The following is a 13,053-nucleotide window of genomic DNA, read 5'->3' as shown; positions in this document are numbered from 1 at the left end:
TCTATACCATTTTGTATGAGTTTCAGGGGGATAGTACAGTGGTTAGACAATCCTATCCTTTGTCTAGAGTGTCCTAGCCCCCACTATTTCCAGCAGCCGCCTAGCCCCATACGTGGCTCCCACAGTACACTGGCTGCCTTCCTTGCGCTGCACTCGACACCCCTGTCAGAGCAGAGGGGGAGGGGAGAGGAAGAAGGAGAGGATGACCAGCAGTCCTGAGAAGGACGCAATTCCCCGTGCCTAGGAAGTCTGCAGGGACGCACACAGCTATAGGCTGCAGGAGAAAACTGGCTTGAAGCATTCAGGGGTCTGAATCCAGGGAGCAGATAGAATAACAAAGGCAGAGCAGCATCAGAGCACCGATGACATGGTGGCCGACACAGCCCTTTGTAGACATTTATCAACACAGCAAATGGAAACACCAGGCCTGTGGAACTCCTTTAAGTCCAGAGACCAGTGCACTTAAAAAAGGAAACAGAGCCCTGGCCGGTTGGCTCAGTGGGAGAGCATCGGCCTGGCCTGTGGAAGTCCCGGGTTCAAGTCCCTTTCAGGGCACACAGGAGAAGTGCCCATCTGCTTCTCCACCCTTCTTCCTCTCCTTTCTTTCTCTCTCTCTTCCCCTCCCACAGCCAAGGCTCCATTGGAGCAAGGTTGGCCCAGGCGCTGAGGATGACTCCATGGCCTCCACTTCAGGCTCTAGAATGACTCTAGTTGGTGGAGCAACACCCCAGATGGGCAGAGCATCGTTCCCTGGTGGGCTCGCTGGGTGGATCCTGGTTGGGCACATGTGGGAGTCTGTCTCTCTACCTCTCCACCTCTCACTTCAGAAAAATACAAACAAAGAAAAAGGAAACAGAACAAGAGACCAGTAGGGAAACGGTACACCTGACCAGGCTGACAATGACAAAGGACAAATGAAACCACCTGAAAGGAAGCAAAAATAACACGTTCCCAGGAGTCTAAAAGGATGACTAAAATGTTAATTAAAAAATAAACTGGTTTGCTTTAAAAATGTTGTGAGAGAGAAAGTAAGACCATGGATGGAACTTTACTGTCAGATACGCGAGGAAAAGGGGGTGTTTTGACAGCCTGGATTCTCAGACCAACACTGCAGCTTGGTGACAGTTTCGAGACTGGCACAGGTAACTTTGTTTTCCTTCTCTCTGACTCTGGAACCCAGAAGCAACCACACTGTCTTCTACTAGCAACAAAAAGGGGAGATTCACCAGGAACTGAATGGTTGGTACCCAGCACCACCCAGAGCTCCTGCAGGAAATGGAAGCCACCTCCGAGCCCACATCTAGGCTCTCCATTCAGGTAGAACATGCGGTCTTGAGTCACCGCTTGCCTTCAATGTATACTAGGTGTTTCTGCAGATGTGATTTCCAAACATGATTATAATTTACATTTTATTAGGGGAGATAATGCTTATGCAAATAACTGCAGGACAAGGCAGCCTGGGAGGTAGAAAGACAGGGCGAGTGAAATTCGGAGTAAAGACAGGTGTCACATCTGACAGTGGTGGCAGTAGAGGCCCGGGGTGACAACCACATGGTGGGACTCGGGAACCTGGCTGAAGGCTGAGCTGGTGAGAGGGCCAATCATTTGGACTGACAGTAAAGATACAGTAATGGTAAAAATAATTCTATTCAACCAGTAGTTCGCGCCGGTAACTACAGCAAGGTGCAGAGGGCCACGTTTGTTTCCGTGTGTTAAAAATGACATGCCTGTTTGAGAAAGGAATAATCAAACGTCTGCTTTTAAGCCCCTGGTCAGAGAGCTCAGTTGGTTAGAGCTTTGTCTCAATATGTCAAGGTAGCGGGTTGATCCTCATTCAGGGCACAGACAAGAATCAACCAATGAATGCATAAATAAGTGGAACAAGAAATCAATGTTCCTCTCTCACTCTCAAATCAACCAATACATTTTTTTCAAGTCTGTTTTTGGAAAACGAATGTGGTATAAATAGCATGATCTTAAAATCTTAGATGCATAGACGTGTAGGCTACGCACCACAAGACTAACCACAGTTAACTTTAAGTGGGGCTATTATGGGTGATGCTCTTCTTTTCTGCTCACCTCTGATTCCAGTTTCTGCCATTAAGTAGGTTTTGCGAGCGTAATAATGGCAAGGTTTAATAAACCCGGCATTACACAATGGATTAGGAGCAATGAAGAAACCAGCGGCACAGAGAATCGCTAGTGTTCTGTGTATTCTGGAGGAGAGAGGGACGCATCCACAGGAACAAAGGAACCGATGGGAGGAGACAGGAAAGGGGAACGTGGGAGCTGAAGACTGCCGAGAGCGAGGAAAAAGAAGTGGAAAACTACAGCTCAGGTTCCAAGTCCCTGGTGTGTGAAGTTACTGCACAGACCGGGGAAGGAGAGACGTTGGTTGGGGGGTGCAGCAATAAGGCTGCACGTTGTACGCACTGACGTGAAGGTATCACGTCCCCTTTTTGAGGGGAAAGACCCAGCCGTAACAGTTATCATGTGGGCATATTCTTCATTCCTACTGTCTGCCAAGCTCACAAACACCACCCCAGCCTCGACAAGCACACAGAAGAATAAAGAGGACTGTGCGTATAAAAAAAGAATAGTCCACTGCTAAAACCATGTATGATGTAGCAACCCAAGGGGGCAGCACTGGGGGTCAGGGGGCTTCTGGGAGGGGGAAGGCAGACACTAGGATGTCACAGAGGAGCAGGAATCAGACAATGGGGGGGGGGGGGGAGCGGAAGACAGAGCCCAGGCTCGGTGCAGAAGGAGCCAGAGTAAGGTCAGGCAGCAAACCTGACATCTTAGGGTGGTCCACGGAGGGCCATGAGGCTGGGCGTTGGCTCTCCCTGACCTTCCAGGAAGGGGGTGCTAAAGAGAGACAAAGGACAGGAGAGCTGGTTGGCTGCTCTGTATAAAGGACAGGACTTCAGCTTAGACGCAGCAAGCAGCTGTCAGAGGACTCTGAAGCCCAGAGTGACGTGGCAGTTTAAGTCTTGGACAGAGAGCTGGGTAAGAGACAGAGAAACTGGATTTATCACAGACCGGGGATAAAGCAAAGTCCCCCGACCCTATCCGCGTGGTGTCACATGGCTCTATTGAGCCGTGATGGATGTGGTGCCATCTCACTCTGTAAATAAGCTGGCTCCTCACCGTGGTCCCGTTCCAACCCCGTTTATCTTCTGTAAAATCACGACGGAAGGCATCTCATTTCACCTGACAGCTGTTACACGGTTCTTATTTTTATCAATTTTTCTAGGATCTGCCTCTTTAGATATAGTTCCAACTCTGACTATAGCCTGACCTGGGTGGCACAGTGGATCAAGTGTCAACTTGGAACACTGAGGTCCCCAGTTCAAAACCCCGGGCTGGCCTGGTCAAGGCACACACGGGAAGCAACTATCACGAGTTGATGCTTCCCACTTCTCCTCCTGCCTTGCTCTCTCTATCCTCGCTCTAATATCAATCAATACAATCTTTAAAAAACAAACAAAAACAAAAACTTTGACCTTCAATATAAACCACATAAAATCCAAGATAGCTTCCTTTTTGCCCTTGTCTCTGTTCATTCGTTAACGTTTTATGATAAGCAAGGGGGCCCCAGGACCCACACAAGGCACTGCTGGGCACACGGGGTGGTCGGGAACAGGAGCAGGAACCCGCCCTTTCGGAGCTGACGCCCCGTGGAAGGGTCAGACAACGACCAAGTTGAGTTCCATGTGGAAGCTCTGTGGTGAGCCGTAGGAACCCCAGGAGGAGAGGCTGATGCGGATCAGGGGCTTTGTGGGAGAGGTGGTCGTTGAGCCAGACCTTACGAGGTAAAACAGACTTTGGGCAGGAAGTCCTGAAATAGATCTGCTTGACTCAAAAACCCCAAAAATAAAAATCTCCATCTCTTTCCTGCTGACGGTCTGTTTTACTTGGTCTTCCTGTTCTTACATTTCTGAACTTCTTGATACATTTTGAGGGATAAGAGGAGGTTCACACCTTACATTTAACTAATAGACAAAATGTGAAAACCATTTATTTGCACACTGGCCAGCTCTAAATCAAACCGGAGCATTAAACAACTAGGCCGCAACAGCCAATAAGCAAGAGACTAAAACCCTAGTGTTTCTTAACCTTTCCCAGGGCTCAGACAGTTGAGGGACAAGACACACCTGTTCTGTCTGTGACCTTGCCAAATCATCAGTTACCTTCTCCTGAATTTTATTATTTAAGCCTCCTTATGAAAAATACCAAGAATAAGTTTTGTCCCCCAGCTCTAAAAGTCCCATTCACTGTGAAATAGACCTTTTTGTTATATATGACCAGGGCACAGCACATTCCTTGTTCAAGCTGCCTCACTTCTACATATTGGCCTTAATGTCTTGGTACGTACGTGTCTCGGGGTCAGGAAGGAACCAGGCTTTAGTGACAATTCTTAAAATTGCCAAAAGTTCTTGAAATTGGCTGGGATCGGTTCATAACATCTGACTTATTACATTTTTTGCCTGAAGCACTGATATTTAATTAAGCTTCTTCATTTTGGAATTTTCCAACAATTTTTTTTTCTCAAACTCCTCATTCTTCTTTTCCCCCCTAAGGGATATCTTCCTTTAAATCTTACTTGTAATTTTCTAATATAGCACTCTGTTCCCTCAAACTCCCCGAGTTTCTCTCTGCTGTGTTATTGTGCACTTGTTAGAAAGAACGTGATTAGGCTATCAAATGACTATTCTATTCTCTCCTTCCCTCTAGAAACCATCTAGCATGGAAATTATTTTAATTTTTAATATTTTTTACTTACTAAGAGATAAAAATGAAGGCCCATTCATTATATACTAACATAAGAGATCATCTAACATAAGAGATCATCTGATGTTAAAAATAAATAAATAAAATAAAATAAGAACAGACATGGACTTCCTGTCTGAAAATGGTCTATTTGTGATGTTACTTCTCTCTCATGAACTTATTTTTTACTTGGATGTTTTTGGACATCAGGGAGGCAGATCACTAAAATTTTGTACCATCTTTTTTTTTTTATAAAGGAAGAAATGAATGGTTGTAATCATAAGGTATGTTAATTAGTGACTGGATTCTCCTTTGGACATATTTCGAATCTTATCAATCTCCCTTCATTAGTCCCTTCTCTCCTGAGAGTACAGAGAAAAAAGATGGAATCTCATCTGTATTTATGAGAAAATGAAAATTATCTTCATAGCTTTCCTTCCTTTGTGTTATTTGGAAAGTACTTTTCTTCAGATGGTCTCGCCTCAACTTTTTTCTTCTTACAAAATAAAGAAATCTTTCTCTCCAGTAAATACACACATATACACATCCCACACATCTATACCTACAGATTTATTTTACATGTACTTCATGTAAAATTTCAATGAATTAACACACGAATGCTCACTGTCTACTTAAATATCTGAGGTTGTTTATTTAGCTCAATAAACTTGAATTTTAGTGAGATGCTAAAAGCAACAGATTAACTGATGAATGTCAAGCTAAGGAAAGGCCTTTGGAGTTATTCTGTCATAATCTTAAGGTCACTCCATGAAATCACTCTGTGACCACTGCTGCTGTCTTTTAGAAGGTGAATCTTTTACCACTGGATAATAGTCAAGATGGTCAAGAAAGAAGAGAGGGAAAAATATGTTGTGAGTGCCTTTCAGTGGAGACCGGCATTGTCTAACGAAGTCCTCACAACAACCTTAAAGGGTAGGGTGTGGGCAGTGGCCCCGGGAGCCACATGGCACCATCCCCTCCCTTGTATCCTGCCCTGGGAGACTGACCCATGTGGGCTCTGTGACTATGCTCCCTTACCCTGTAGTTCTAGGGTCTGACTGATGCAGAGACACTGGCAGGAAGGTGAGGTCAAGGTTCCCTAGTCCCAGCCCTATTAGGGCATCCTGGCTGCCTCTGTCCCTCAACCAAAGGCGATGACTCCTTTCAAAGCTGCTGAGCTTGAAGTGCCTCTCCTACCAGATTCTCATGACTGCTTCTTGTCCTTGTCTGTTTGGACCTACGGATGCCCAACCACTCTGTTGCTACCAGATCCAGGTGACTCCACTAGACCCGTGGTTCTCCTGTAACCACACCTTTGCAAATAACCTACTTTTGGGATGACAGAAATGAGCCCACTTACTCATGGGCGTTGGTTTCCTGCAGGGAGTCTCACTGATAATGTATTGTTCTATCTACTATATCTACTGATGATGCTCCATTGTATCTCCTGATGAAGCTTGAGAGGTTATACAACCTGGCTGCCGCCTTACTAGAACAGGAGAGCCTGGATACAAATGTCTGATCAAGAGTGGGGCTCGCCTGACCTGTGGTGGCGCAGTGGATAAAGCATCGACCTGGAATGCTTAGGTCACTGGTTCAAATCCCTTGGCTTCCCTGGTCAAGGCACATATGAGAAGCAACTACTATGAGCTGATGCTTCCCATTCCTCTCTATCTCCTCGCCTTTCTCTCTCTCCTCTCTCTAAAATAAATAAACAAAATCTTAAAAAAAATAAAAGCAGGGCTCTTTCCATTCCTCTCGCTGCTGTCTCGTCATCAACAACAAAATCTACAGACATGTATATGCCTCAGACTATGTAATTTACATGTTAATATCTATCATACACACATAGGTACTTAAAAATACATAAAACTGCATCATAAGAACATCACAGTATTCATACCAGCCAGAAGAGAGCCAGGCAGTCCCTAACATTGTCCTGGTGCCGGGTCCGCCAGAAAGCACAGCGATGGCATGTCACAGGCAGAGGACGCTGTGGATCCAGTACTCATGGAAGCAACAAGCAAGGGGGGGGGGGGCAGTCATTTAGACGTGGCTCATAAGAAACAAGCCGGTGTGCGTTTTTCCATCTTCTTTTTATAGAAAATTACATACAAGGACAAAAGAGATAGGCTCAGCTCTTCCCTGGGGTCCAGTCTGGGACGGACATGGGTGAGGAAGAAAGGGGACGGGGGAGGGTGGGCAGGCAAGCAAGGGTGGCTCAAGATCAGACAGGTGTACCAGCCTCGTTTATTCCGGGATAATAAATGGTGCTTTTGTACTTAATACAGCTCTAGGTATTTTAATATGCCCTGCGTCCTGTATTACATGGAATGTAATTTGGCTTTTTATAAGGACAAGACCTTTCACTTTTTCACAGCTTTTTAAAATAAAACAAAAATATGAAGTTGGTGACATATTACACATCTGTCATGTACTGGCAGCTAGAGCGACCAAATAAAAACACAGTCAGCACTACCTCATGTATGGAACAGGCAGCACACGCAGGTTTGGGCCTTGAAACTTACACAAAAAAGAACCTGGTGCAGACGTGGTCCGTGTTGGGGACGACCCATATCTCTCCGTGTTTGTGCAGGTCAGGGGAGGTGATCACTGGAAGCGAAAGATAACATTAAAGGGCTATTCTATTCTCAGTTACTACAGCTCTTCTCCTAGAAACCTAAATGTAAAAGCACGAGCAAAATGAACGTTATGAAAAATGTTTAGTCTACTTAGCCACTGCAAATGTAAATAAAACCCAGGAGATGCCATTCAACACCATTCATTAGTAAGACAACCAGAAATAACTTGTGTATGAGGAAATAGATCCTGACTTCCCCAACAGTGGCTACCAAACTCCCAACACAAAAATAAATTTTTAGCCAAATTTTTCTTTCTTTCTTTCTTTTTTCTTTTTTTTTTTTTTGCCATGGACAGATTTGAAAGCAAGAACCAAATCTTGCCAACTGCTCACATGATTTTTTCTGTCCTAAGTTCAGAATAAAAAAATAATCTCAATATATGAACAGAAAAATCTAGTGAGTTCTCTCAGTCTTTCGTTCATCTTTAAGATTTTTTTCATGTTATTATACATTCAAAAGCTAACTGAAAGCGGAAGATGTCATATTCACAAAGGAGATAAGTCATACTTGATCAGAAAGATACAATTACAGTTCAGAAACATCTGCCAGAAATCAAGTCCAGCACCTGCCTGGATTCCCACCACTTCTGCTCCCCGATTCCCCCCTTAGGGTTCCTGTTGCACCCGTTTTTCATTTGTGCCCTCAGAGACGGTCATGGGAATAAAGCATTCCCTATTCTATTGTGAGCATTCCACATATATATTCAAATCCTTAAACACAGAGAAGACAGAATGCTAATGACATGAGGTTGGCAGACATTATGACTTACCTTCACATAAGGCTATGCACTTTAAGTTACGGCTTTGCAGGAATTGGGACTGCTGTCCTTTTTTCTGTGACTAAATTCCAAAACAGAAAATAAAAGAATTAGAGTGACAATGGGGCCGTCACTAAATGGATCATCATTAAAAATAAGTCACTAAGATAGCGCCAAAATTTTTAAAGAAAAGTCTACCGAGACAAGCAGCTATATCCTAGAACTCTCTCTTAATGGCCAACTTGATTTGCTATCACTTAACTCTGTAGAGAATTATTATTAAGTCACTCACAGAGTAAGTGAACTAAAAAAATGTTAAATTTACAGTTCAACAGCCTCACCACACAGAATGAGAACTCAACTTTTTTTTTTGGAAGCCTGAAATGTTTACTACACGGGAAACAAAAGTAAAGTTGCACCATCTTTTCAAACGTTGAACTCAACTACTCCCTGACTATGCAAAGCCAACTCATTCCCATAGCATCGCTGACCCAGAGGTTCCAGCTGCGCCTTGTGTTCAGACAGGACATTAGCTATACTCTTCTTGTTGTTGTCGTTCATCAAAGTCACATTGTTCATCTGATGGATTTTAATTTGTCTAGAATGTTTGTGTTCTGTGAAACCAGGGACTTGTACTTGCTCCGCTCTCTGCCTGGAATGTTCTTTCTCCCAGAGAGCTAAGTGGCCCGTGTGCTCACCACCTCCAGATCTTGACTCAAACGGAGCCTTCTCAGAAGGCCCTTTCCTGACCTCCCCACTTATCAGTCTTTCTAGGTCTATCTTCCATCCCTTAGCATTCAGTATCCCCTTGACCTGGCATTCTAGCTACCTACATGTATATTTAGTTTATTCATGTTCTCTCCGGAGAGGGCCAGCTCCAACCAGACTAGCCTATTTTTCATTACCTTTGTAGCCTAATGTCCCGGAGTGTCTCCAGGGTGACAGGAGGAACCAGTAAATACTTGCTGAATATTTACTGAATAAAGGCATTTTGGTTATTCCATTTTAGGGTGAGCTTTATTTCTTTATGGGTAATGACCACCTAAAACAATTCTACAGACTTAAGAGAGCCCATGTATAGATTCATTGGGATCCTGGCTGGCTAACGGAGCGTGGGCTCTCTTGTCCCCTTCTGTCACCCGGGTTGCTACGGCACCTGTGACGCGCTGCCGCTTTTACTGCTGGAGGCCGGCTCGTCCTTGGCTGACACCTTCTGCTTCTTGTTCATCCCTGAAAACGTCAGCAAGCAAGACAACAATTTAGAAGCAAAGCTATGGGGCGTAACTCAAAATACAGTCTGTCTACACTGCAAAATTCCACCTCTTTAGGCAAAGAGTGCACTGGGTGCACCAGGCCACTGACGGAGACAATGGCTTCCTGAAGGAGCCGCTGCACTGACCTCGGTGCCTGGGATGCAGAGCCAACAGGTTTCAGAAGCGGATAACTTGTTTGTTTTTCTTTGCATTGAAACAGAAACAGGAAATTCTCTCGCATACAGCTGATATGAGAACATTCTTAAAACTTGGGTTTTAAAATGCTTTTAGACCTGCTCTTTCACTCTTCCTATCTGATCAGTAGGAGAATATTAAGAGGTTGGGAATATGAACAATAAAAAAAAAATTATCCTGTGACTTAACTACGTGAATTGCTGAGGTATGTCCAATGACATATAGAATTTACTATTCCTCCTAACAAAGAAAAATCATCTAAGTCCTTCTGTCTGTGACACTCAAAGTCTCAGCTTACTCTATCACTGCCATAATTTTCTTTACCTAAAATGTTTTAGACAAAAGGGAACTAAAACTCCTTACTGTTTTAGACTTGGTAGATAGGCAGCTATAAATTACTTGAAAACGCTCATCTCTTCCAAAGCAAAGAAACATGTTCTTATTTTTTTGCGTTTGTGTGGCTGTTTCAATACAAGGCTGGAGGAACAAGGGTGAAGCCCATGGACCAAACTGCAAACGATGTGCACACAGCCCCTTCAGGAGAGACCATTCTGCTCTCTGCCCCAAAGGCCTGTAGCCCTAAAACTGACGACGAAACTGTTTCATCTTACTGTTGGGGTTCTTAGGTCTTTTTCTGATCAAAGACACTTCAAGAATTTGATGACAGCTATGGATCCTCCACCCAGACAACTGAACATCCTCACCAAGGTCACAGCCATTTGTACCCTCACAATCATTTCCACGAACCCAGCTAAGGAGTCTACATACCAGTTTAAGTAGAGGACATCAAAGGACTCAATGATATGCCATGTTTTCCTTATCTCTATTGAGGATGTTTTTATTTAAAGTGGTTTTATATGAGTTTTTTTACTGGGTTCTGTTTTAATAAGATTTAGAGTCTAATTTATGCTGACTTTTCCAATTATTTTCTCTGTTGAACTGGGACATTCTATTTCCTGTACTATTTTATTCTTCCCAATGTTATTTATTTTCATAGTGTTATTTTGGCAGATTGTCTTCTCAAAAGATCAGTGCAACAATATTTCTCAGTCCACACACGCCTTCCTACAACGTGACTCCGCCACACTTCCGTCAGGTGATGGAGTCTAACTCCGCGACCCTGAAGGGCTTGTGACAGCCATGACCAATAGTGTAGGCAGGAGGTGATGCATGCGTCTTCTGAGGAGGGTCAGAAAAGGCATATGGGGTAACCTAGTGCTCTTGTGAGGTGTCCTCCGCAAAAGGGAAGAGTGGGTCACTGGGAAACAACTGGCTATGAGTGTTACGGGCATGGACCAGGGCAAAGCACTTAGACGGGCAGCTTGGTCAGCAGCCACCTGGTCCTCAGACCCTCTCGGTATCCTTTTCCATTGCAGGGGTCCTACCCACCAGGCAGCACATGACTGCAACCCCTGAAACTGTTTGCTATAAACACACACACAATGGAGACCCCGCGTAAAACCAGCCATGTCTGCAGGTGACTACGTCTGCAGGTGTACAACTATAAGAGCATTTAAAAGTCCGAGGGGAAACTCACAGGGACACGGGGGTTGTGGAAGAGAAGAAAATATTTTTTTTCATTTGTGACTAATTACTTTATATTTAAACAGAATAAGTTACGGTTCTAAAAATTTACACTGATCATTGTAAAATAGCCCCCTCATTTTATTTAGAAATAAAAAGAAGGAAGCATCCTCAATTCCACTGTCTGAGGGTATTAGTTGCTAACAATTTGGCATCCATTCTTTCCGATTCTGAATTTATTGTCCTCCTCAGCAAGGCTTTCACAATTGATTCTAAAAGGACCTTTTTCACAATTTCATCAAAATATTAACAAGAGAGGTTGTCAATAAGTAGTATGATTTTAAGGGTGTTTTTCTAATCCTAAAATTTCCATACTGCTGAAAACCTCTATACTCGACATCTAACAATCCAAAGATAAGAAGTTGGAATGATATAGAATTATATTCAATGGTAGTGAAATAATATGTATGAATCTTTTTTCAGTATTTACTTGTGGACAAACTAAATATAGAAACTATGGAAACAAAATTAAAGTGGATTTTAAAATTGGCAAAAACATATATCTATCTTCTTAGACACTAGGGGGATGATTACAAATTCATCTTGAAATGCGAGCTTTGTTTTGCTTCTGACATTTATCAAAAAATTTAATATCAATATGTCAACGTTTCAGCACTTGATGAAGAATTGTGCCTGGCACATATTATAATAGAGAAAGATAAACTTAATAAATTTGAGGTTAGACATGAAATATATAAGCTTACCTGAGTAACCAAACGATATGCTTGACATTGGACTTAGGTAGATCCCACTTCCGTACATCGCACCGTGGAGCTACACGGGAAGGTGAGGGGGGACAGAGGGCAGTGGTTTCCAATGTTAAAATTTTACAAAAAAAGGTAAACAGGCCCTGGCCAGTTGGCTCAGTGGTAGAGCGTCAATCTGGCATGTGGAAGTCCCGACCAGGGCACACAGGAGAAGTGCCCATCTGCTTCTCCACCCTTCTCCCTCTCCTTCCTCTCTGTCTCTCTCTTCCCCTCATGCGGCCAAGGCTCCACTGGGGCAAAGTTGGTCCAGGCTCTGAGGATGGCTCCATGGCCTCCATCTCAGGTTCTAGAATGGCTCTGGTTGGTGGAGCAATGCCTCAGATGGGCAGAGAGCATTGCCCACTAGTGGGCATGCCAGGTGGATCCCAGTTGGGCACATGTGGGAGTCTATCTCTCTGCCTCCGGGTTTCTCACTTCAGAAGAATACAAAAAAAAAAAAAAAAAGGTAAATGGTCTCATGGCAGAGCATCAACCATATTTTCTAGCAAGATCTAATTTGAAAACAGCAGCATGGATATCCTTTTCTTTCACATTCAGAGTAAGTAGATATATAAAATATGACAGCCGGAGCAAAAATTCCTCTGCTCCCAGCAATGACAAAAAGAGTCACTGAGTATAAAACACAGGAATAGACTTTTGTGTTAATAAGTAAAAAATTCTGAAAACAAAACAGGCTGAAACATGTGGCAGAATCAGAATAAGTGCTCACATGCCAGTGAATTGACCCATTCTCCGGCTCAGCCTTGCTTTTCACAAGATACTGCGTTTTGTGAACTGAAACTCTTCACCCAGTCTGAGGAACTACTCAGAATGCTGGAATTATCTCCTATACTGTCTCTGTGTTCTAGGGCCCTGCACCTTGTTTGGTATGCGTTTATGAACATACACATCTAATCGTGTCATCTCAACAGCCGTCAGCGTGTGAGACCTAGCACAGCTGACTGGGTTGAGGGTCTCATTTCCTGACCTCTTTACATCGCTGGATGGAAATCAGCCCTGTGACAGTCGGGGGGACGTTGGATATGAAGGGCATGAATAAACATGAGGACTATATCCCATAATGCGCTGCTGACCCCAGAGCT

The 13,053-nt window shown here is 43.7% G+C and overlaps 1 protein-coding gene across 3 annotated transcripts in view; it reads right to left on the bottom strand.

Annotated features, from left to right (window-relative positions):
• The window catches only part of PARP8 (poly(ADP-ribose) polymerase family member 8), a 168,629-nt gene that overhangs the window by 6,625 nt on the left and 148,951 nt on the right, over positions 1 to 13,053 (bottom strand). For all 3 annotated transcript variants that reach the window (XM_066240639.1, XM_066240649.1, XM_066240633.1), the window contains 4 exons: positions 11,909 to 11,978; positions 9,329 to 9,402; positions 8,185 to 8,254; positions 7,302 to 7,386 (listed from right to left, as the gene is read on the bottom strand). In XM_066240639.1, the coding sequence (XP_066096736.1) occupies positions 7,302 to 7,386; positions 8,185 to 8,254; positions 9,329 to 9,402; positions 11,909 to 11,978 (299 nt within the window). The remainder of the gene's footprint in view (positions 1 to 7,301; positions 7,387 to 8,184; positions 8,255 to 9,328; positions 9,403 to 11,908; positions 11,979 to 13,053) is intronic.

This window comes from Saccopteryx bilineata, chromosome 1 (assembly GCF_036850765.1).
Source record: "Saccopteryx bilineata isolate mSacBil1 chromosome 1, mSacBil1_pri_phased_curated, whole genome shotgun sequence".
NCBI classification, from domain to species: domain Eukaryota; kingdom Metazoa; phylum Chordata; class Mammalia; order Chiroptera; family Emballonuridae; genus Saccopteryx; species Saccopteryx bilineata.
This window is presented reverse-complemented; position numbering and strand designations above follow the sequence as displayed.